General features: G+C 41.4%; 1 protein-coding gene across 3 annotated transcripts in view; it reads left to right on the plus strand.

The window, feature by feature from the left end:
- The window catches only part of LOC149323692 (spindlin-Z), a 57,179-nt gene extending 31,275 nt beyond the window's left edge, over positions 1-25,904 (plus strand). For 2 of the 3 annotated variants that reach the window (XM_089491067.1, XM_089491075.1), the window contains exons 3-6: positions 8,119-8,167; positions 10,803-11,056; positions 14,296-14,529; positions 16,993-25,904. In XM_089491067.1, the coding sequence (XP_089347193.1) occupies positions 8,119-8,167; positions 10,803-11,056; positions 14,296-14,529; positions 16,993-17,192 (737 nt within the window). In that variant the 3' untranslated portion in view covers positions 17,193-25,904. Of the gene's footprint in view, positions 1-8,118; positions 8,168-9,555; positions 9,718-10,802; positions 11,057-14,295; positions 14,530-16,992 lie in introns of those variants that run through there. The other variant, XM_089491083.1, reaches the window with a different exon arrangement.
- Positions 25,905-26,357: the final 453 nt, after the last annotated feature.

The raw sequence follows: 26,357 nt of genomic DNA on the forward strand, positions 1-26,357 counted from the left end.
TTTTAGGACACATGCATCACTTAAACAGCATACCTCCAAAGTGACCTGAAGCAGCTTTATTTTGGCCTGTCTGTATGGGCTCTATGAATATCATGTAATGCAATTTACATTGGTGTAACTACAAGACCTCTTAAAGTTAGAACAGAAATGTGCCAGGGCAATTTTAATATCAAACAGTGAATGTTGTCTTTTATTGCCAAATAATATAAATATGCTATCTTTTGAACTTTAGAAAGTTTTTAGTATGTAAGAAAGAGTTACAGGGAGCTCTTGGTATCTTCTGGAATTTGCTTCCAGGAACACTCTTGTGGATACCAAAATCCATGGATGCTCAAGTCCCATTAAATAAGGTAGCATAGTGAAAGTGTTCCTTATATAAAATAGCAAAGTCAAAGTTTGCTTTTTGGAGTTTGTATGTTTTTGGAATATTTTCAGTCTGGATGGTTGAATCTGTGTATATAAAGGGTTAGCTGTATTAATTTATGTAACTTTAAGGGGTTGTCCTGTTCAGTTCTTGGGCAGCTGTGGTCAATAATGAAGTTATTAGGAACATGGGTGTTCATCACTGAATTCCTTTTTCAGAGAGGTAGTTCTGTGCATATTGATCTGTTTGAAGGACAGTTTTAGTCCTGTATGTTTGATGTTGATTTTACTCAGAAGTCTCAGGTTAGTAATGTTTGGGAGCATTTTTCAGGGACAAATGCATTCTTGGCAAGAAAGTTGGTGTTACATGTACACTCGCTGTTTGTTTCATTTTGTACTGTATTTTGTATACTGTTTTGGTCCTTCAGAAGATAAACTTTGAGACCTGTTTACTGTGACAGACTCTTTCTGGGGTCTTTAGAAAACATTTAGCATGTTTATTATCTTTAATTGTGTTGCTATTTGCTTTTCTCTTCCATAGTTTATGAAACATTATTTCACTCTGAAGTACCTCAGCTGTTTATAAATAATTAAATTGGTTTTTGTTTTATCCATGGAGCTCTTATTCTCTTCATTGTTGCTGTGACATGATTGTGTTTTTCTCTTTGTTTTTACACACAAGTTAAAACCACATAGAATCTTTGTATATTGCTTTTAGTAATGGGGATATGTATGCAGTACATAGAGTTTGCAAAACAAAACCAGGAGGAAGTTTTCTATACTGTTTTTCTTATGAGTCAAATTTTATTGCAAATGAGCAACAACAAGGGTTGCTTAAAGGTTGCCATAAGCCTGAAACAACTTGAAGGCACCCAGCAACAAAAGAACATTTAAAATTATTTTTTCCAGCGCTTCAGTTGGTTCTCCTGAGGTCCATGTAGGGCAGTGATTCCCAACCTTTCTAATGCCACGACCCTTTAATACAGTTCCTCATGTTGTGGTGACCCCCCGAACCATAAAATTTTCGTTGCTACTGCATATCTGTAATTTTGCTACTGTTATGAATAAATGTAAATATTAGTTGTTGTTATTTATTTACAGTATTTATATAATACAGTATTAATATCTGATTAATTAATTATAATTATTATCAACCACTAATTATTAATAATTACTAATTAATTCTTGTTAATGGTTAATTATTAATAATTATTAATAATTAATATTAATACTATTAATTCCATCCTCTGCTGCCACCACCCTGCTCTTTCTTGGGAGAAGGCCAAGTAGTGGAGGAGCCTTGAGCAGGGTGACCAGATGTCATAACCAGAGCGGAGGGAAAGAAACCACAAAATGTAGGATATTCAAGAAAAATGTAGATGATATTAAAAAATAAAAGCTAAAAACAATAATATAAATCCACAAAATTTAAATGCACAAAAACCCTCCTAATACCCCCCTATGCTATTGTGCTCCTACCCCCCTCATCCTCCTGGCAGCCCCCTCCTTAGAGGTGAGAGTCAGTTGGAAAAGCACATCTCACTCCAGAAGAGAAGCGTACTTTAGCAGTTTGTACTCTATGTCTTTTCAATTTATAATAACAGCTACAAAACTGAATAATGGTAATAGCATATGGGCCACTTAGGTCCAAAACACACTGCAAAAATAATCCAGTTTGAGGCCACTTTAACTGCCCTGGTTCAATGCTAAAGAATCCTGGCAACTGTAATTTGTGAGACATTTAGCCTACTCTCTTAGAGAGTTCTGGTGCCACAAAAAATGCAGCTCTCAGGATTCCCTAGCACTGAGCCAGGGCAGTTAGAGCAGTCTCAAAATGGATTAATTCTGCAGTGTGTTCTGGACCTTACTTTTTGAAAAATAGTCCAGATTTAAATGTTGCTTTAAAAATTATTTCCATCTCCCAGCTATAAGCTGGTTGGAGAGAAATGAGAGTGTTGGGGAGAAGGACTGCCAATATGGTGATGCATTCTGGGGTATGTACAATTTGTGGCCAAGTAAGTGGCCCTGGGCAGGTCACACTCTCTCAGCCTCAGAGGATGGTAATGGCAACCCCCCTTTGAAGAAACTTGCTAAGAAGACCCCATAAGGTTGTCTTAGGTTCGCACACACAAGGACAACAAAAGACTGCAATTATTTCGTATTGGTACATGGGAATAGGAGCCAGGGTGATGTAGTGGTTTGAGAGTTGGACTAGGACTCTGGAGACCTGGGTTTGATTCCCCATTCTGCTATGAAACTCACTGGGTGCCTTTGGGCAAGTCACACTCTCTCAGCCTCAGGGGAAGGTTAATGGCAAACCCCTTCTGAGCAAATTTTGCCAAGAAAACCCTGTGATAGGCTTCAAGAAACAGCCAGTGTAGTGGAGTGATTTGTGAATTGAAGACCAGGGTTTGAATTGCTGCTTGGCTATGGAAACCCATAGTTGTCTTAAGCAAGTCACATTCTCTCAGCCTCAGAGGGAGACACTGGCAGGACCACTTCTAAATAAATCTTGGCAAGAAAACCCTGTGACAAGCCTTCCTTAGGGTCACCATAATTCAGAAACAATTTGAAGACACCGAACAACAACAAGAGCAGTAACACCACTAAAAGCCCCTCACCAGCCTTCACACTGGGATGCAGCCATCCAGAGGGGCAGGGAGCTTGGGGAGCCAGCAGTGCCTGGCAAACTTTATCTCAGAGCTGTGCCTGAGGACAGCCCAGAAACTCCCACTGCTGAGAGGGAGCAGGAGGGAGCAAAGAGGGAGGGGACGGTGCAAACTTACAATCCCAGAAGTGGGGGAGGAAAGTTTCCTTTGCCGCCACAGAGCATGGCCTGGTGCCCTCCTGAGCCTCTTCCTCCAGCCCCTTCCAGCTCAAGCTGCTGGTGTGAGGTTTTTGCCCCATGAGCTTGGCCATGCTGGCTGCCAGTTTTGGTTGCTGGGAAAACTGGCAACAAGCTGACAGCCACTATGGCTGGGACAAAAGCCACTTCAATGCCAGCCTCTGTTCAGTAGCCCTGCAGTGCTGGGCTTTGGTGTCTCCCCAGGAGGAGACCTAGGTTTGATTCCCTGCTCTGCTACGAAACTCTCTGGGTGACTTTGGGCAGGTCACACTCTTTCAGCCTCATTGGAAGGCAATGACAAACTTCTTCCAAGGAAATCTTGGCAAGAAAACCCCCATGGCTAGGGTCACCTCAGGGTTGTCATAAGTCCAGAAGAACTTGGAAGGGGATGGGCGTGTGTGTGTGTGTTAAACACTGGCTCCCACTGCATGCCTCAATCCACGCATGAGGAGGCAGCTGCACCAGCACCAAACCTCTACGGAAGACATTATCACCAGCCCCAGAGCCACCAGAGCTCAAGGAGGAAAGAGCAGAGGAAGAGCCCTCCCTCAGATGGTGCCCCTGGCCCTCTTCTCTGTGACAGAGACAACAGTGGAGGGAACGCAGCAGTGGCGATGCTCCATCCTTCCCTTCTCTTCCCCTGATCACCCCTCCTCCAAGCCCAGGCAAGGCACAGACAGGCTGTCTTCTGTCTCCCTAACGGGTCCCAGCAGCCCAGTGCCCTTCTTTCTCCCTCGCCGCTTCCTCTGCTTGCCTGCCTCAACTGCTCCTCCTCGCCCATGGCGCCCAGCCAGGACTCCGCCTCCCTGCCTTTCTCAATCATCTCCTTCCCTCCCTTTGCTTCACTTAGCCTCCTCAAATGGAGGAAGTTTTGCAGTTCTTCCCAGACTCCTCAGAGAGGTTAAAATGTAGGACTTGTCCTAGGAAAAGGAAGATGTTTGGTTACCCTGCCCTTGGGAGGCAAACAATTGCCTTTCCTCCTCCTTCTGGCTGTTTCCTGCAGGCCCCCAGGAATCCTGGCTTAAGACTCTTAGGTGACCCCCATGAGAGGGTTGGGCTACCCCCAAAGGGGTCCCAACCCCCAGGTTGGGAACCACTGATGTAGGGACTAGGTCTAAGTAACAAACATACTAAAGGGTTACCATCCTTCTATAAAAGGGGCAGTGTTTACATAGCCTTTATTCTTATGTTATAGTTGTTTTTCTGAAAGGACAGATTTCATTTTCTTATCCAACCACTCCTTTATTTATAGGGTTCCTAGGACCTTAACAGTGTGGCATGCACAGCCCCAGCCTAGCTGCTGGTAAAAATACTTGATTAATTTTTTTTAAAAAAATCATTTTCTTATTATCTCTCTCAAATAGGAATAATTCACTATTGCTTATATTCTGGTTTTCATTTGTGATGTAAAGTGGGAGACGAAGCATCAAAAAACAAACTATTGGTGAACAAAAATCCCATGTAGAAGGAAAGCAGTCTCTCCACATCCATACCAGGATGCTATGGTGAGATAGTTGATGCTTGATCTTGTAAGGAGTGCTATACCAAAATGAAGTATTTTGAGAGACATTTCTTTATGTTGTGCAGAGAGAATTTATTGGTGGAACAATCCATAATTTTCCCCTATGGGTATCAATTATAAATATATTTAAATCTGCCTCCCACACAGTTTTTAGATCAAACCTCATCTTCCCTAAATATTTTTATAAATGCAAAACCTGACCTTTGGTTACGTTCAGGGTTTTCACATGTAAGTGCTCAAGTGGAGTAAGCAATACCTCTTTATTAATATACAGTGTGATTGCAAACATGTAATTTGCATTATTTGAAACCTATTGGTATATAGATTCTGAAGCTTAACTATCAAGGTTTTGCACCTGAGTTTCCTCTATCAAATAGATCTTGAACACCAAAAAATAATAATAAATGCACTTGATACAGCATATTGATGCTGATTTGCAAGTCAGTTAGCCGTCTACATTTCTGGATAACTTTGTGCTCTGTTCTACATTAATTCAACTACTTGCCTTCAGTTTCGATAAGCCAACAGGAAAAACAGTTTGTTCCTTCTCGGGGTTGGAAATTTGATATCGTTTCCTTCTTCAAGAACATGTATGAGTTTCTTAGCTTGAAGCTAGTAAAGCATAGATAAATGTCTCACTTTAGAAAAAGCCTGTAAGAATTGAATGCTCTTGAATTTGTTTGCAAATATCATGAGCGTTATTAACATCTATTTCTGGAAACACCAGGATCTCCAACCCTGTAAATAATTGTGGTGGGATTAAATCTTTTACAACTGTAGAAACACCAGAGATCTGATAATTTTTGAAAGTTTGCATATATGTGAGTAATAGACTAGTTTTCCCAAAGAACTCATAAATGTAACTGAGCATATATGACTATGTACACTGGGCCCTCGTTATACGTGGGGGATCCGTTCCAGAACCCCCCACCCCCGTGCATACAAAAATCAGCTATGCTCAAGTCCTACAAATCTCAATGGTGGTGTGGCCATGCCACCATTGAGGAAAATGGCACATTGGCCTGTCCCCCTCCCCGATGCCAGCTTTGCCACTCTCATTGTGGCAGGCAGCAGGGGGTACCTCTTCTTCCCCCTCTCTTCCTCCTCCTCTTCTTCCCTGTCACCACTGCTGCGGCTCTGCCTTCTCCTCATTTCTCCTCTTCCTCCTCCTTTTACTCCCTCCATTGCCCTACCACCGCTCATCGCCGTCATCCTTTTCCTCCTCTTCCTCCTCCTTTCCCTTCATCCCCCTCTTCCCCACATCCTCCACTTTCTCCTCTTACCTCCCTCCGCTGCCCTGCTGCCACTCGCCCTCCTTTTTTTTTCTTCCTCCTCCTCCCCTCTCTTCCTCCTCCATTTCGTTCCTCCTCTCCCTGCTTCCTTCGCACCTCCAGCCGAGGAAGAGTGGAGGAGAGGAGGAGGAAGGGAAAGGAGGCCAAGCTGTGGCAGTGCCATGGAGTGGGGAAGGGGAGCAGGAGGAATGCAGAGGAGACGGGTGGGTTGGGAGTGACCCCCCCCCCAGGAGCCAAGGACCAGCAGGCTCACCTCACCCTCAGACCCCAAGGCAGGCAGGCAGGTAGCCAAAGCAGGCCCGGCGGGGGCCCTCAGCCAGCCAGCTGGCTCTCCCTCCCTCTGGAGAGTCCAAGGGCCAAGCAGAGCTGAGTGGAGGGTGGTGGCCCAGTCCAGGCGGAGGGCGCTGGCCTCCTTCCCTGCCTCCCTCCGTCGCCTCCTGGTCTTTGCCGGACGGCCATGTGCTGTGGGGCCGAGGCGGAGGACGGCAGACAGCAGCGGCGGTGGGAATGACCCCAAGGCCCTACTGTGGAGCGCTGACTGAGAGGCCCTCCCTCCAGAGCAGGAGCCAGGCAGCAGAGGAGGAGACAGGAGCTGCCTGCCTTCCTGGTCTCTGTGTTCTGCTGGCCTCCCAGCCCCCCACACTTGTTGCCCCTCGGCCCCCCGGTGGTCACTCCCAGCCCAGTCCATCCTACCTCCTCTGCATTCCTCCTGGTCTCATTCACCACTCTGTCATGCTTCTGCCGCTTGGCCTCCTTTCCCTTCCTCCTCCTCCTCTCCTCTTCTTCCTTGTTCTCCTTCTTCATGGTCTCTGCAAAGCACACAAATGGGTTATTCTGCGCCTGCCTTGGGGTCTGAAGGAGCAATTCTAAGCGAGGTTCCAAGCTGCTCACGTGGCGGACAAAAGGAACTGAGAAGGGGCGGGAAGACATCCTGCCTATATAGAGGGTGAGCGGAGCTACCTCCAAAAAGTCTTCCCTAGCGATTCCATTAGAATCCAGAAATGCTGCGCAGGCACAGAATAACCCATTTATGTGGATTCGAGATGACCACTTGAAGAACTACAGTTACAGTTAAGAAACCTGTCCTTCTCCCTCTTCCTTCTCTGCCAATGCCAACCCCCACGCGGGTTTGCCATCCACATATGCTTAGGTCCACGGATGGCAAGTCCACATATACAGAGGGCAGACTGTACATCCTTTTACAGTAGGATTGATCAATTTGTCTCTACATTTTACTCCATCTGGGTTTTATCACAAATTCATTTTGTTGTCACTGAATTCCGACATGATATCACTACATATCCATGAATTCATTTTTATCCAGTGTAAGTATACACACATGGCTGTATTTACAGTTTTTATATACTTTATCTATGTACAACAGGTCCTTGCCTTATGCGGGGATCCATTCCAGATCCCCCCGCATAAGGGGATTGCGCCCCATTGCAAACAATGGAGCACATGCTTGTGGGGAAGTGCGTTCACCATGGGCGTGCGCACCATTTCTTTAATTGTTGTGTGGCTTCAGCATAAGTTCAAAACCATGTATAGTGCACCCACATATTGCACGGGCGCACTATATATTCTTGGGCCTAGAGATAGGAAGATTGTATTTTACACTTAATAAAGAGACTATTAGCTACTGAATGCTGTTCAGGATAATCAAAGAAGATAGGTTACAAGAGTGTAAAAGATATTGCCTAGATATAGAGTGGAGAATTAGTGAGATTAACCCCAGTAAACTTTGAACAATCATCTGTTAAAATTGGTATTTGTAATCAGAGCAAGCACATACAATAAAGTTTAACTAGATTCAAACTACAGGAAATGAGATTCCACCTAAACATTAGGAACAAATTCCTGATGGTAACAGTTGTTCGATAGTGGAATATGCTGCCTTGGAGTGTGGTGGAGTATCATTCTTTGGAGATCTTTAAACAGAGGCTGGATAGTCATTTGTTGGGAGTGCTTTGATTGTGTATTCCTGTATGACAGGGGATTGGTCTCAGTGGCCCTAGTGGCTTCTTCCAACTCTATGATACCTCCATATGCCCCGATGCCTATTGGATTAGTTACTGTTAACCTCTTTCTTGTAGGGCATGCCGGTGTGTCTGCCAGCATCATGAAGAAGAGAGCTACTCACAAGTAAGTGCTTTTGTAGTAGTTAACCCATGCTTTACAACTCTTTTGAGAGATGTGCAAACTCATGTATTGGCTTTATTGAGACCTAATGTTGTTGCAGAATGTGTAAAAGACAGTGATCTTTTCACTCACAGACTTTTTTATTGGTTATATGTTGTGCTGTGCTCGTGGAAATACAGACTCGGAAAATCTATTTTGTGAACCAGTTTGAAATTCACTTTCAAATATATACAATTATCTACAGTATATACCAGTATGGTGTAGTGGTTTGAATGTTAGACTATGACTGGAGATCAGGGTTTGAATCTTTCTGCCACATCATTTGATCATCCTGCTGCATAACCTGTACTCAGGTCAAGAGCCTACTATCAGGACAGAATACAGAAAACAGAATGGTTTCCAATTGGCTGGGAAGTCAGGCAAGGCTGTAATTTCTTTTACCCTGCCTGTTTAACTTGTGCACTGAATATACCATATATAAAGTAGGATTTGACTCAAGAGGAAGGAGACATCAAAATTGGAGAAAGGAACATCAACAATTTAAGATAGATAGATAGATGACATAATGCTACTAGCAGAAAAAAAGCAAAGATTTGGAACGATTACTGAAGAAAGTTAAGAAAGAAAGTGCAAAAGCAGGTTTAAAAAAAAACAAAAATAATGACCATGGATTTTTACATAACTTTAAAGTAGACAACGAAGACATTGAAGTACTTCAGGATTTTCCATACCTTGGTTCAGAAATTAATTATAATGGAGATTGTATTCAAGAAATCAGAAGACTAGCACTTTAAAGGGCACCCATGAAAGAACTAGACAAGCTCCTGAAATGTAAAGATACATCATTGAACACTAAAGTTAGGATTATCCATGGCATTGTATTTCCAATGTCTTTGTATGATTGGGAAACCTGAACAGTAAAGGAGATGGAGTGAGCTTCTTTTCTGCTACGTCAGAGATTTACACATGAACCTATAGATTCAAAATTACAAGAGAAGAGATTTCACCTAAACAGTTGGGAGAACATCTTTACTTTCAGAGCTGTTCACAGTAAAATAGACTGCCTTGGAGAATGGTGGACTGTCCTTTCGGGGTCTTTGAACAGAGGGTGGATAGTGTGGTGCAGAGAACACGCGGCTGACCAATCAGAAGGCAGCTGAGGTCCAGCCAATAGAATGTGGGCTGGGACTTTTGAACATTCCGTGTGTCGGTTGGTTTTGGCAGTTGGAATGTTGACAGTTGGGATTTGACAGTTGAGGGAACAGTTGAGTCCAAGAGAGGAATAGTCAGTTAGGGCTTGGAATCCAGAGAGTAGTGAGGGTTCCAGGGTTAGAGAAGGACAGTTAGGGGTAGAGTCTGAGTGGGAAAGGGATCTCTACTGTCTCACTTCCAGGACTCTAGGAAAGGGAGTGGCTGGAGGGTGATATCCTGCAGGATGGTGTTAGCTTTGGTGGCTGTTAGGTCTAAGTTTAAGAGAGGAACTTAATAGAAGGATTGAGTGAATCTTAGTTATAAGGAACTGGTGATTTAGACAAAGATTTATAAACCCAACGGTAAATATAACAAAATAGAACGTAACAATTACATAAAATATTATATTAAACCAACACTGTTAAACCTTCTTGTAAATAAAGTTTTAGTTGTTTGATTCAAAAAGGACACACCTAGACTTGAGTTAATACCACGCTACTCCCAATACAAAACACGGGTGGCAGCTTGCCATCATAGAAAAGGATTGTGGTTTGGGGGTTCGTTACATAAATTGGTGTGCAGCGTCTGGATACGTAAAATCCAGTGGCTGAAAATATGATGAGAAGTGTGCTGGAGACAATTGGTGTTACCGGGTTCTGAATTCGAGTTACCAGAAACCCAAAATTGGATTTGAACTTGGAAAATAAAAAGTTCAACAGTTTAAATAAAGAGGCATAAGTCAGTGAGGATAATCTCTGAGGTAATGGTCAAGGGTATGTGTAAGAGATTACCTGTAGACTGACAACCCTAGATAAGACTAGTCTGTGAGGTAAAAGTCCTGAGGTAATTGTAAGAGACTAGTAGGGAGGAAAAACGCACACATAGTGATTCCTGAGGTAAAAGTCAGTGGTAAAATAAGGAATCACTGACCTAACTATAAGGTTCAAGTAGATCTGTGTTATTAAGTGAAAACACAGTCACAGTTGAGTATTTCCTGAGGTAAAAGTTTTAGGTATTTATGGGAAAATACTTAAAACATGCCTCCTAACAAAGTCACACCTCCAACAATGACAGAAATGGTGGAGAAAGAGGAGGTTGGAGAAAAGATGGTGGGTAGTGGTGAACACAGTTGTTTCTAAACCTCAAGAAAGTTTAGAAATGTGGAAAATCAAACTTGAAATGGCCAGACTCTAGAAAAAAGAAACAGAATAAGACATTAAAATGGCCAGGAGAGAAAATGCCTTCATAGAAAAGGATTGTGGTTTGGGGGTTCGTTACAGATAGTCACTTCTCAGTATTGCTTTAGCTGTACCTTCCTTCACGGCCAGGATACTCATTGTTGCTTCCAGCTCTGTGTTTGTACATTGCAAGGGTTTGGTTTGAGGTAGAATGTAAGGAATGTATTAGAAGATTTAAACACTAACAATTCATGGCTTTATATATACAGAAAGCATCGAAACAACATGGGACCAAGCAAACCAATTTCTCAACCCAGAAGAAATATTGTAGGTTGCAGAATACAACATGGATGGAAAGAAGGGAGTGGACCTGTAACACAGTGGAAAGGCACAGTCCTAGACCAAGTTCCTGTAAATCCCTCTCTTTATCTTATTAAATACGATGGATTTGATTGTGTCTATGGACTAGAACTGCACAAAGATGAGAGGGTTTCAGCACTTGAAGTCCTTCCAGATAGAGTTGGTAAGTGATCTTAATAAGGTACAAATGTGTTGAGTTTTAAGTATCAAACTTGGTTGCATTCGCAAAGACCGAAGTAGATGAATAATAGTCAGAATGAAATAAGGAGTGAAGAGTGCACTTCCTTTAAATTGCACCACAAACATGACTTTACAATGGCTTCAAGATAGCCAACATAATTTGTAAACAATAGAAAACTGGCTTCCGGCTTAAAATATGAAAAACAAATATTTTTATATACTGCAAAGCATCAAATCTAACTGTAAAAACCTATCTGGCAAATTTCACATAATATATAAACATGCCTTAGTTCTGTAAATGGCAAGGGCTACCTCTTCTACTTCATATGCATAAAAATAGGGGGGAAATGTCTGTGGCTGACAGTACTAAAATAAATATAAAATAGAGAGTTATACTTGAAATAAAACAAATCCGTTAAACATTCTTGAATTAAAACACATCACACATTTAAAAGACCAGCACTGGGAAGTTGTTCTAATGCAGATTGGGAGCGAATGCAGATTTCCCACATTTTGAAGATGGTTAGAGAAATTGGTTAATATCCCTCAAGAACTGACCTCCTCCCCCTTTTTTTTTTGAAGTCAGTGGTCACTATTTCCAACTGACAAATTCAAATTAATATTTGTCAGTTCTATTTAATCCTGGTTAAGGCATTGTTTTTGTTTTGTTTTTCTTTTCTTTAAAGAAGAAAAACTTCAGTAGAGTGACTTAATCAGAGTTACTTTTTGACCCATAAGTATTGTAGTATATTGTAGTGTCCACAGTTGTATTTGTCAGTGCGTAGTCAATTCAGAAGTCAGACATGTTCACATGAAGTGAAATGTTTTTAATTGTTATGAATACTTCTTGTTTGCAAAACAGGAAGGAAGGATGAACGGATCGCAAAGAGAACGGGGAAATAACCAATTAACACAAGATCAATAGATATGTTGGGACCTTTTTTGTCTATTTTTTAAAAAAACTTTCTACGGGGTGAAACAGACAGGCAAAATAAAACAGTTTACAGTCATTCTTGAAGGCAGGGCATTTATATGATGCACACCTCCAAAGCGGATGGAAACCAAAGCAAAGCCGCACTCTGGGGCTAAAAACTGGAGCAAAGAGAAGCCAGGATACTCCAGGTTAGTTTAGAAAATTGACATCTTCATGCATGCCTATAAACAGCCCAGCACCAATGCAGGGCTACGGCAAAGCAAAGAAATGAAAGTGGAACAACTCCAATGAATGTAATTACAATAACACAAACCAGACAGTCCAACAGGGGGACATGTATGGAGGGTCTTCATGATAGTGTTTTGCCAGTGTATCACTCAAATACCAGTTCACCAATGCCCTTTACTGGCAGAGCATCACAGGTGTAACTGTGTGGCCAATCAAGGGGCAGCCATGCAGTGGGATGGCATGTGAGTGGACATGGGAGGTAGTAGGAGGTTGCAGGCAGTTTGTTTGTGCCATGGTGCACATGCAGGGTGAGGAGGCAACAAAAAATAAATGTGTCTAGCAGCGTAGCCTGAAGCTGCACCGTGCCGTTTGGCCATGGGTATTCCATCTGCCTTGGGAGCTGGCAGTGCAGGCAGCAGAGTTTCGACCAGCTTTTAGGGAAAAGCATGATCAAGCCACTTTTACCTGCCTGTCTGTTCCAGCCCAGTGTCAGATGCTTGAAAATCATGGAAATTTTTTATAACTCTTTAAGTAACAATGCTGTAAAATTCTCTTCTATGCTTACAGTTCTATGTGAATTTAGTAACAAAACAGTATGTTGGAAGACTTAAATGTCCTTTCTGCATGGATAATTGTTCATAATCCATTCTGGGACAAAAATCAAGCAAATCGCTGGGAGTGCATCTTAAAACTTGTATATGCCATTTCCCCATTATTTATTTGTTTGAGTAGGAGATCGCATTAGAGACGAGACAGTTAATAAACTCTCAGATAAAGAAGCTTCCTTTTATAAAGTCTTTTTATGTCTGCCCATTGCCCCATTTTCCTTCTCATCCTCTGGAAGTATTTTATCAGCATTGAGGGTGGTGAGGGAGAGCTGGAGAAACACAGATTCCCAGTGTCAAGATTGCAGCAGTACACCTGTAATAAATCATTCAATAAAGCTTGAGCTGGCAAAGAGTGAGACTCCACTTTAACTGATCCTTCTATACCTGTATGAGCTTGCCTAAAATAGGCAAGATACACAAAAGGTAGAGAGCAGGTGAATATTGTTAGTTTTGATTAACAAGTTTACTGAAACCAGGATGGGGGGGCTCCAATGAGGGAGGTAGCTAGGTTTGTTTGTTTGTTTAAACTGTCTGTTCATTTGTTTAAACCAATATTTTACATTAATATATTAATAAAACATGGAATCCTGTTTATTAATACTGTGAAATATTATTTTATGTAATAGAAAATTTGATCAACTATGTTTTAATGCTTTCTAACATTAACAATCCAGATTATTAGGCTTTGGTATGATTTAGATCTTTCAATAAAATACTAATTATTTCTGCTATTATTCCTATTAAATTGAATATATGTAGACTATACATAATAAAACATACAAAGTAGTCTCTGAGACAGATAAAAATAAGTTAATGTTAAATATTAGTCCTACTTATTGTTTATATTTAAATCTGAACAAATAGTAAACAAAAATGCAAATACACTTTTCAGAGAACTACACACACACACACACACACACACACACACAAAGAACTTAAGCATTAGCTCTGGCATTAAACACTGAATAAAACGACTAGTTCAGAGGCAGTTAAGATGTTATGGTTACTAGCTTTAAAAAAATGTTCCTTAAAAGCAAGTTAGTAATTGGTCCAGTAACAGGGTTAGAAAATAATAATAATAATAATAGTCAGACTATATATATGAATAATCATTTTAAAAAATGAATGCATTCATTTGGTTTTAACTAGCCAGCCCTGGCTCATGTTGAACCATTACCTTTTTGTGGTATAGGGGTCTTTGCCTATCCTTCCATGTTATTTCTGCCTCTGGCACCAAATTGTCTGTTGAAGAACTAATGCCAGGGACACATTTAGTTCATTAACAGGTTTGCTTGTACACATTCCTAATGTTTTGTCTTTTCTGTTGGTAGGTAATTTCTAACGGTGAATTTTAAACTAGACACTTCTGCATATTGGTAGCTAAAGTGTTAGGGTTACAAATGAAAAAATTCTCACAAAATATTAACAACAATACTGGTTTGTGCCTTCCAGCTTCATCTCGAATCAGTGATGCCCACCTGGCAGACACAATGATTGGCAAAGCAGTGGAACATATGTTTGAAACAGAAGACGGTTCAAAAGATGAATGGAGGGGAATGGTATTGGCTCGGGCGCCTATAATGAACACATGGTTTTATATTACCTATGAGAAGGATCCTGTCTTGTACATGTACCAGCTCTTAGATGACTATAAAGAAGGTGATCTCCGTATAATGCCTGATTCCAGTAAGTTGGCTCATCTTTGATCATATATATAGTGGGGGGAAATAGATGTTAAGTTCTGGAAATCTGATTGAACAGTGGTGTTGTAGAAGAACTAAAATGCTGAGGAGCAATTCTTGTTTTAAACCACATTCTTAACTCCAAAATCTGAGATTTTAAAATTTAGGACAAGCATAATATGCTTTTTTTCAGGCTAAGCAAGATTAATTCTTAATTATTTCACTGGAAAAAGTCCTTACTCAAAATGTTCTGCTTTAAATTGAGGTAGCTAAATGTTTGTAGACATCTGTGGATCACTATTTTAAAAAATCTCATTATTTTGTAATTGAAAACTGAAGTACACTTTCAACCATGAATATTAATTTTTTACCTCTATAGTACTCAAATAAAACTGACCCAAATAAGAGCTCTTTGCAGTCACCACTTCCTTTAGATGTTTTCTGGAACAGCTTTCTATTTATTATTCTGTGAGAGTGGCCGAGAATTCATTTTGAACCTTTTTTGTATCTTTTACCTGATGCCATCACAGTGTACAGGCAGCCACATCTCCAAATATACAGTATCATTTTCAGTTGGAAATGACATTGTAGCAAGTTTTAAAAGTTGTGGTGTTTGGTCATGAAAAATGGCTTTACTTAAAAGTGTAATTTTCTTGGCACTTGTTACTCTGTTTAAAAAAAGCATATTTATTGGTAATAGAATCATAATTACTTACTCTATATACTCATGTATAAATCTAGAAATTTTAATTAAAAATGACCTAAAAACCCGGGCCAATTTATCCATGAGTCAATGTATGTAAGTTCAAAAGTACAGTGAACACAAACAATTATGCCTGCCAGAATTTGTAAGTTCTTTGGCATCATTTTCCATTGCTTCCTTTGCTTCATCCTCTACATCCTTTGTTACATGCCCCTACGTTTTACCCTTGACTTATCCATGTGTCATATCAAAATCCATAATTTTGGCCCCAAAACCTATCGTTGACTTACACATGAGGTCAACTTGTATACGGTACTTAAGTTCTCATTCTTTTTTGCCATTATAAAAACCACCAGTTGGATTAAATAAAACCTCAAGTTACATATGTTAACTTAAAAGCATAAGGCTAGATCAGTATACAAAGGGATCTTATAGCACCTTTGAGGCTAGCTGAAAGAGTTTGTTAGCAAAAGCTTTTTGTAGACAAGTTTACTTCATTAGATGTGTGGAGTGGTGCCTAGGAACAGATCTTTACAGCTATGAATTAACAGGTTGTATGTGTGAGTAGCAATAGAAATGCAAACCTTGTGGGTATCAAGATGAGGCAATACAGTCGGCCCTTCTTATACACGGATTTTTTATACACGGATTCAAGCATACACGGTTTGAAAATGTTCCAAAAAAGTATAAATTTACCTTGATGTTCCATTTTTTATTAGGGACACCATTTTGCTATGTCATTATACTTAATGGGACTTGAGCATACACGGATTTTGTTATACACGGGGGATCTTGGAACCAAACCCCAGCGTATAACAAGGATCCACTGTACATTTGTTTTAATGATGGTCTTTGGGCACAAAGGCAGGAGGAAAGATTTTGCCTAAGCTCAAGTAGAATAAATAATCAAATGAATGGTGGAGGGAGCTATTGGAATGTAATGTGATTGCTGGCTGAAAATCAGAAAGGCATTGTGATGAACTGGGGGAAAGAGCCCTCATGAGGCTGGGGTCTTAACTAGCATTATAATACCTGTAGTGTGCCAGGACATTCTGGGTTCAACCCACTGGGTTGATGACACATTTTATAATGCTTGTTAACATCCCAGCCTCTTGAGGGCTTTCTTTCTAACTTTGAGCACATTTGCCAAATACAACACTGAATTCCTTGGACAACTGACCAAAAATGCTATGGATACAATATGTGGGCTTCACATTTTTTTGCTAGTTTTCCAATTTTTTTTTCCTTGGTTGAAGTACTAATTCCACACTGGGAAAAAACCCCAATCTCATATGACTTTATCAGTTAGCCAGGATCAGGATACTTAGTACTTAAATGTAGCAACAAATATAAGGCATGTAGGCCTAAGAGAATATTGCCTGAAGGTTCAAGCCATGGCCAATATAAATAAATTTCTGTGTATTGCCATAATCTGATAAATTCCCAAGAACAAGGAAACTGAACATCCATTCAGTCTGTCATTACCATCTTTGTATCTGTGTTCTCCAGGGGTTTTTGTAAAGATGGTTCTAGATAAATTGGTTAAGAAGAATACGTTCCTTTCAAATGTGTACATCCAGAGGTTTTACTTATCTGTGTTAAAATACAAGCCTGTGGTAAAAATTGGTTGCTATGCATATCTTGCCAACATTAAAATAATGAATTCTTGTTTATAAGAAAGCTTGGATTTATTGGTCAGCTTTGTGACGGCGATTGTGAAAACGGGTGTATAAAAATGTGTTGACACAAACATTTTGTTCTCAGATGATTCACCGCCAGCCGAACGGGAACCTGGTGAAGTTGTGGATAGCCTAGTGGGAAAGCAAGTGGAATATGCCAAAGAAGATGGCTCAAAAAGGACTGGCATGGTCATTCATCAAGTGGAAGCCAAACCCTCGGTCTATTTCATCAAGTTTGATGACGATTTCCATATTTATGTCTATGATTTAGTGAAGACATCCTAGACACCATGCAAACTTTTGCCAAACTTGTGGAACTTCAATGTAAAATTTATAGACAATAAAGACTTAATTGCTTTCCAGTTTATTTGAAAGCTTAAATGTCCCTGCGAGCCCACAATCTCTGCCAGGAAAACTATTCCATTGTGAACTATACAAATAGACTTCTATGTGAACATGACACATTTTGTGTAAGGGAACTTCTTTTCTTGAAGGAAGTCTTCTGGGTTGGGGCAGTATGTCGACGAAATTAGACAAAACAGCAGCTGCAAATTCAAGCTGTGTCAGTGGATCTAGCAATGTAATCATTAATCTGATTTCCCCCCAATTATAACTTTTCCTCAGCTTCTCACTTAACTGTTCAACTGCCACATGCAAGTGTTGCTTGGTATTATATTACTTTCATGTATGTAACATTAAAGTTTTCTTGTCTGGCAGTCCTTGTTTCCTCGGTTTGGGCAGAGATGATTATAAAATGTTTTAAGCAGTGTTAAGGAGTGCCTAACCCAGTTAACATCTGTGCACTTCATTCAAGTTAGTAGTTAAGCTACTGTTAGGTAAGCTTTTACATTTTAGTTGCAGAAAGTAGAACATGGCAGAAATGTTATGCAGTTGATGAGACAATGCAGAGCAAGAGCCCATATTGGCAAACGTAGGATCTGGTCAAACTATGTAAAACACTGATGCCTTCAGTTCTAAATGTTGTAGGGAATTCTGTTTCTTTTAGTAGAACCCAGATGCTTGGTGCCATATCAGTCTAGTCACTTACGTAATATTAAAAGAGTTCTACACGGCAACTACTGGGTGTTTCCATATCAAGCCTAGCAACATAGGTTACTTGTGTGTGGACTGAAAACTATTTCATGTAAAGACAAACCTTACAAAAGAAGAGTCCTCATGCATTAAAGCTTGTGTTGCAGAGAAGGAAAATCATTTGTTGCCTTCTGTTTTGATCTGCTGCATTCCTTTGTATTTAACTGTGTTTTGTTAAAGAAGGCATCTACCTTTTCTCCTGGCCTTTTTTTCTAGGAGTGTGTCCGGACAAGACATGTAACTCAAACCTATTGTCAACCTTTTGTGCTGTACATTGTATTTGCTCGAGGTATGCTGTTTAATGTGAACTTCATTAAAAGAATACTAGGGTTCTGCATGCTAATGGTGTACTGTCTAGCAAAAGTTAGAGAGTCTCCATGGTTAAGTCATCTGCAGCAGATAGGGATGTAAATAAGCAGCCCAAAGCCACAGAATTCACTGTTTGTTTTTCCAGCGATGAGGGTGGAGCCATCCTTAATGAGGGTTGATTCTCCCGTTTGCTCCAATCAGGCAGGATCTTGACTTTGGGCATCAGCATAGGGAGCCATGCCTCCTTCCCCCCCCCCCCCCCCCGGTAGCCAAGTCTAGTTCCTGCCTTCACTCTGTCAGGCTGCTTTTCAAGCTTTCTCTTCCTTAAAAATAAAAAAAGAATTCTCTCTATATATTGCGGGGCAGACTAGAGCCAAATGGAGGACCTAGATAGCCCTGGGATGTCTGGCGAGTCCGGACATGCTTAGAGCCCCCCCCCCCCCCCCCGAACAACAGGAGTTGGCCCAATACTCTGAACTGCGGTATGGAGGCTGCTTGGCGTAGCCGGAGGAGGGATATCCCTCGTCTCCGCGCTTCACCGTGCCCAGCTGCTGCAACCTGTCCCGGGATCGGGAAGGACAGACCCAGGAGCGTGAGGAGTGCTGCACCAAGTGCCCCCCTCCCTCCCAAATGCTTCCGCTAGAGCTGTCCACCCTGCTCTAATTGCCATGCAAACGGCGACATTTTTCCTCCTCTGCCTCCCAACCCTCCCTCCTCCCAGTGGGTCAAGCCTCGGCTGCCCTTTCGGCCCAAGACTCAGGGACAGATGGGCATAGCCACCTTACCCATAGGGCCAGAGAGTCACCTCTCTCCCCTCCCGCTTCCCGCTCTTCCAGGGATGCCAACCCCCAATCAGAGAGGGACAAATTTGTGCCTAAAAGTGCCTTGGCACGCAAACACAAAAAGGGAGGGGAAAAGGCCATTCTGTCTTCCTCTTTATCCTCCAAACGAAAGAGAAGGCCGCCATCTAGTGGCAAAACATCTCAGGCCAAAAAATCCAAACTACAGCCAGCTAGATCATCTGAGGATGAGATTTTGTCCAGATCCCAATCCATTTCTGCCTCTGAATCAGAGGAAGGAGAGTGGTCTGATGAAGATGAAGACCCAGCTGGGACTCCTCCTTCGGCTAGGCTTTTTTCTGCTGATGATTTTCCTGTCTTATTGAAAAATGCAATCAGAGCTCTTGAACTTGATGCTAAGCCACAGCCTACCCAACAAGATGACACCGATCTACCCAAAGGCAAAGGCGAATCCTTTCCTAAACCCTCACCATCCACTGATGAGGTTCCCTTTCCATCTGATTTCATGAGAGTAATCAAAGATGAATGGTCCAAACCGGCAACAGTCAGACCTAATCCTAGTTCTGTCAAAAAATTCTATTCCCTTCCTCAAAATGTAATGACCAAACTACTGATCCCTCTGGTGGATGCTCCGGTTTCCTCTCTCATCACATCGGCCGTCTACTCTAAAGATGGAGAAAAATCACTGAAATTTCCTGAAGACAAAAGGGCCGACTCTGTCCTCAAAAAGTGCTTTGAGGCCTCTTCCACTGCGATTAGGGCTTCCTCATCAACTTCCATCTTAACCAGGGCAGCACATCAATGGCTAAAGACCTTATGCTAGAAGTCCCTAAGGGCAACACTAGACTCCGTCAAGGAATCAACAAGTTGCTTAAGGTTCTAGCATTTGCCGCCGACTCCTCCCTTGACATCAGTTTAGCTCACGTGCTCAAGCAGCCTCAATCCTGGTCAGAAGATACCTTTGGCTAAAAAACTGGCAAGTAGATACTCGCTCTAAACAAAACACTGGCTCCCTTCAGTGGAACCAAACTGTTTGGTGAAGCCCTTGACCCTGTACTTATTGAGACTAAAGATAAGAAAAAGGCTCTTCCATCTGCCCCTCGCTGAGACAACAGGAAGTCCTCCCATCAGGGTCAACAGTCCTTTCGTTCCCCCCAGTCTGCATACAATTCATCTCGGGGTAAAGGTGGCAGGGGTGGCGGATGACAGTGGTCCAGTATAAAGTCCTCTTTGCGACAACACTACAACAATACATCCTTTCCGAAAACCAACAGCTCCGGCCAATCCAATAACAACAATGCCAGAAAACAGCAAAATTCTTCAACATGATTATCCAAGCACCAGAATGGGGGGCTGGCTACAACATTTTCTTCAGACTTGGTCCTCAACTACCTCAGACAAATGGGTGCTATCTACTCTGTTCTCGGGATATCAGATAGACTTCACTCAAATTCCAAGGAAGCATTTAATCATTTTCCCCAAATCTCAAAGACCACACAAACACCAGTTAATGCTAAAAGCTACCAACCACCTACTACAGATCGGGGCAGTTGAACTCGTCCCTCCTCTCCAAATCACGAGGGGGTCCTATTCCATCATTTTTCTAATCCCAAAAAGGGACAAATCATGGAGATCAGTCCTCGACTTAAAAAGAGTCAGCAGACATGTTCCCAAACGTCACTTCTGGATGGAAACACTCAAGACCATTCTAGAATCTCCATCCAGGCAACTACTTAGCTTCTGTGGATTTGACTGAAGCTTATCTTCATATTCCGGTACACAGGGACCACTGAAAATTTCTCCACTTCTGTTATCACCAAAGACACCTTCAATACAGGGCTCTTCCCTTCGGCCTATCATCGGCTCCAAGAGTTTTTACCAAAATCATGATAGCTCTGGTGGCACACTGGAGACTTCAAGGTCCCTCTTACTTAGATGACCTCCTGATCGCCTCCTCTTCCCCATCTCTGGCAACAAAAGATGTCAATGTCATTCTCTCATCATTACAACACCATGGTTTTCTGGTAAATCTTGGGAAAAACCACCTTACTCGTTCCCAATGTATCCATAATTTAGGAGTGATTAATGATTCAAGACACAATCGCATTGATAACCAAAAAACCAACACACCTCCTCCTCCTCGCAAGGCTACAGGGCCTCATGATAACGGCCTCACAATGTGTTCCCTGGGCCCGATTTCACTCCCACACGCTACAGTGGCTGATATTACCTCATCAAAAATCAATCACTCACAGAATAAACAAACAAATTCCACTCCCTCACAAGGTCAAACTATCCCTACGATGATGGAATTCCCGCTCCATCCTATGAGGACTTCCAATTCAGCCAATCCCCCCGATCCTAATAACAACCAATGCCAGCTTGAGGGGTTGGGGAGCCATGCTAAACGACTGATATGCTCAGGGACGTTGGAACCCAAAGGAAAGGGCCCACAGCATAAATTGGCTCGAACTAAGGGCAGTAAGACTAGCGCTTCTAGCATTCTCCCAACATATAAAAAACAAAGCGGTCCTAGTACGCACCGACAACATAACAACAAAGGCACACATAAACAGAGAAGGAGGGACCAGATTGACATCCCTAATGCAAGAATCATCGATACTGCTGCACTGGGCAGAAAACAAACTTCTCTCCCTTAAAGCAGAACACACAAAGGCAGAACTAAACACAAAGGCTGACTGGCTGAGCAGATCAGACATAAATCAAGCAGAATGGCACCTCCATCCAGAGACCTTCCTCCTGATAACACAGAGGTTTGGCATGCCTCTGGTCGACCTGTTTGCATCCCCAGTGAACAACCAGGTCCCTCGGTTCTTCTCACACTTTCTGAGTCAGGGCGCAGAACAAATAGATGCCCTACACGCACCTTGGCCCTAGGGCCTCCTGTATGCATTCCCTCCAACAGCAATGATATCGCGATGCCTCCAAAAGCTAAGAAGTGAAAGATCAACAGTCCTCCTGATAGCGCCACACTGGCCAAGAAGGGCATGGTTTTCCGAGATATCCCAACTGTTTCTAGATTGTCTGCGCCTTCTGATCCACAGAGACTTATTGACCCAGGGTCAAGTCCCTTCTCCAGAACCAGAATGGCTAAACCTTCACACATGGAAATTGAGAGGTGCTTATTAAGACGGACTATTACCTCGAGTCGCAGATACCATCATCCAATTGAGGAGACCATCTACTCAGAGAATTTATTAATATTCTTATAGATCTTTCTATAACTGGTGTAGATCTAAACAGACTTCCGCTTCCTCAATATCTATAAACACACTTGTTATACCTCCAAAATGGTCTCGACAAAGGCCTCAGGCCAAATACCCTAAAGAGACAGATTTCCGCCATTACATCAGCTCTCCCAGCAAAATTGGCCTTCAAACTATCTAACCATCGCTATGTCAAAAGGTTCTTGAGAGCAACCTCTCTCATCAAGCCACCCACGGTCCACAGATACCCTAACTGGGACTTACACATTGTCCTTCAGGCACCAACTAAACTGCCCTTCAAACCCTTAGACAAAGCAGATCTAAAGTTCCTTACAGCTATCACTTCGGCACGTAGAGTGTCTGAATTGGGAGCACTGTCAACTAGAAGTGAACTGTGCATATTCAGAAAAGATTTGGCTTTACTTTGACTAGACCCGACATTTATGACCAAGGTCAATTCCACTTTTCACAGATCTCAAGAGAGTATCTTGCCTTCATTTGTTCCAGATCCTAAAAAGGAGCTCGAAAAGACGTGCCATACGCTTGATGTTAGACGGGTCCTCTTCACCTATATCAAGCGTACTCGCAGATCTCGCAAATCAGATCGCCTGTTTGTGTCCTTCAGCTCAAACTACATGGGAAAAAAGGTCTCCTCTTCCACTCTGTCTAGATGGATTCGCTCCTGCATAGCTACATGTTATTCAATTTCCAGGGCCACACTCCAGGGAAAGGTCACCGCACACTTCACTCGCAGTGCTGCGACGTCTGCTGCTCTTGCAACTAATGCTCCCTTAGCAGATATTTGTAGGACGGCCACATGGTCATCCCCTTCCACATTTATCCATCATAACCGAATCGATGCCTTCCAATCGGCTGAGGCATCCTTTGGAAGGCGGATACTTCAGTCCATTTTATAGATTCTGATTACCTCAGTTCCCCACCCATTGGAGAGCTTTGGTATATCTCTCATTAAGGATGGCTCTGCCCTCACCGCTGGAAAAATGAACATTGGCTTACCTTGTGAGATGTTTGTTTTCAGCGATGAGGGCGGAGACATCCTGCCCTCCCGAAACTGAGGAAATATTCTCCCCGGTGCCGGGGGGACAAGCTGTTATGCTACCACAAGCCCCATGATAACTTGAAAACCAAAGTTTTCTAGTTATAGATTGTTGAGTTTGGGGTTAATTACAATGTTAGGTACTTATGATAATAGGGTCAGTTAGTCTGCTAGATTTACCTATACTTTGCTTGGCTTTTCAATGACTGGGCTACTGGGGGGGGGGGGCTCCCTATGCTGATGCCCAAAGTTAAGATCCTGCCTGATTGGGGCAAACAGGAGAACCAACTCTCATTAAGGATGTCTCTGCCCTCATCGCTGAAAACAAACATCTCACAAGGTTAGCCAATGTTCGTTTTTATTCCTGTTATTTTCTTTTTTCTTTCTTTCTTTTTGGTAAAGTGGTAGGTTGGTGTGGCAGCTTTTTAAAGTTATCAGTGGAAAAGTATCAACAGCAACAAAGCTGACACAGGGCATTGTGATTGTTAAAAAACTGCCTTGCACAAGTAAATAAGAACCAAACACCATTGTTTATACACAACTTAAAAGAGATTCTTTTTTAAAAAAAACCTGTTGCTGATCAGCTTACTTATTGAGACCCAGATTACCTCTGGTGTTGAATATACATATTAAAATCCATGTGGTTTTAAGCCCTTCTTATTTTTGCCTGAATTCATATTGTAGCCTTAAGGCTTGTGCCTCATTATGCTCTTTAATGGTAATAAAAGCTCACCATATAAATACAGTATCTTAAAATCTCTTGTCGATTGCTACTGTTGCATTATGTCCAGTATTTCATCATGGGCAACCAAAGGCAGGCTAATGTCTTTTCCATGAAGAGCTTCTCAAATGCAGTCCTTAAGCCCTAAGTACCTGAGTCATAAATGTTCCTGTGTTCTTGAACAAAGTGAGCAGATTTGCAACCCAGTATTTTTCATCCTGCAGATCTGTATGTTTTCTATTGACTCTTTAGAGTCCTGCATGTAAATCTCAAAGCTGAGCCTGGCTCCATGAGCCCAAGTTGATATTTGTGGCACAAGAATGAGTGAGTGTATTTGAACATACACAAGACATGTAAATGTAGTACTTTGAAAATTGGGGGCTACATAAACAATGAATCCAAGGTATGTCTCAAGATACTTGCTGAGGATTAAGTAGACCGAAAATGTCACATACAAAGAGCTTGCAATTGGGGTAAGGGTGTTATGCGAGTCTCTTAATACACCACATTCTGCCAGTTTAGAGTAATCTATATTCTGTATAAATTTTATGGTTTTTTAAATGTCCACATTGTCTGCCTTTTTGATAGCTTAGAACACCTTTTGCTTTTGGTTTTTCAGAGGCTTGAGACTAATTCTACTCCCTGCCCATCTGCTTTTGGGCTTTGTTTTAGGCTCATGTTTCAGATCTGCATGCAGTGCTTGTTACCCTGGTAACTAAATGTTGGTTCCTCATTCTAGGGATTCAACATGGTTTTCAAGTTATCATGGGGCTTGTGGTAGCACAAGCTATGGGTCTGTGTATAAAAGTTACTGGCCTTTCTCCATTTACTTGCTGTAGTATTGTATATTGTGTGTTTTGCGTGATGTCAGGCTGCCCTGTACAATTTTAAACAATGAACATAAAATGCAGACCATCCCTTTTTTGCATGCTTAGAAGGTAGAATGTTCAGTGTAACAAATTTAAAAGTTGCATGTTTTAAAAAAATGTTTAGGTTCTTAGGTTTTTTTTTAATTTTGTGTTTTTTGTGGATTTGCTTATTGTGCTGTTTTAATGGTGGTTAGTAGGATTAAATGCACTGGTGAGGCAAACATAGTGCCAACAGGAGGTAACTTTCCAGTTGTATGTGTCATGCAGCGTTTGAAGGGACCATGTACTTTGCTCAGAATAAAATAAAAATCAGTTGAATTTAAATTATCCTTTTTTGTGCCAAATCCTAAATTAAGTTTGAAATCAAATCATATTAAAATCCCAAATGGGAAAAGCCTTTTTCACTGGATACATGTCCAAGCTTTTTAAATTGGTACCGTTACAAAAACACACACACACACACAAAGGCTTCTTTGCAGAAACATTAATTGTAACCATTTCAGAGAACTGGAGGGGGGGAGTTTCAAGTTTGTGGTTCCTTGAAAATGCTGTGCTTTTTTTGTATTTTACATCATTAGTGCAATTTGGATGGTTATTGATATGTGTATAGTTCAAAGGTCTTCGTGTTCACATTTAAAATTAGGTAAATGACTTCATCTCTAGAGCTTGGTTTCATTTTTTTTAACAATGTAGACAGTTCCCTGTTCTCTGCATTTAGAAGTATAAACACTTTAAATCTGTTAATTCTGTAAGTAATTTTTATAATTATGATGTAACTCTATCCTTAAAACATTTAAAATAAACCCTTTATGTGCAACATATGACTGTAAATCTTGTTCTCACAAGGCAAATGTAGTGTTGTGTTTAAAAGTGAGCAGGAATTTCTTCCATTTTATAATTAAAATTATTTTAACAATGAGAATTTATGCTGATATATCTTACATAGACAGATGTGCTTATTAGGCAATAACTTTTGCCAAGGATGTTAAATTATATTAGCCATTTAAACTGCATAGAATTTTTTTGGCAGCTGAACATGATTTTACTTTACATATCTAAAATTAAAGTGCAGCTATGAGAACTGTTGCACGTATTGACAAATACTATCTAAGGAAGTAAAGCAAATATATAAAGCAGCTTGAAAAATATTTGCTTATTTTTCTCTTACATGATACACTTTGCTTTAAATCCACTGTTACTCCGGTGAATGTCTAACGGCACAGCAGTACTTAGTTATCTCTCCCTTTCCCACCAACCTTTTCCCCTGTCCAGAACTGCTGTGGAAGTTCTTCCTCTCCAGGTTAAGTTTTGAGAATGCATAAGGGTTTGTAAGGAAGAGGGAAGCAGTTCCATCAATGGTCTTGGAAAATATCTT

This window comes from Sceloporus occidentalis, unplaced genomic scaffold, assembly GCF_023333645.1.
Source record: "Sceloporus occidentalis isolate IW3139 unplaced genomic scaffold, rSceOcc1.0.p SCAF_1, whole genome shotgun sequence".
Classification (NCBI taxonomy): Eukaryota; Metazoa; Chordata; class Lepidosauria; order Squamata; family Phrynosomatidae; genus Sceloporus; species Sceloporus occidentalis.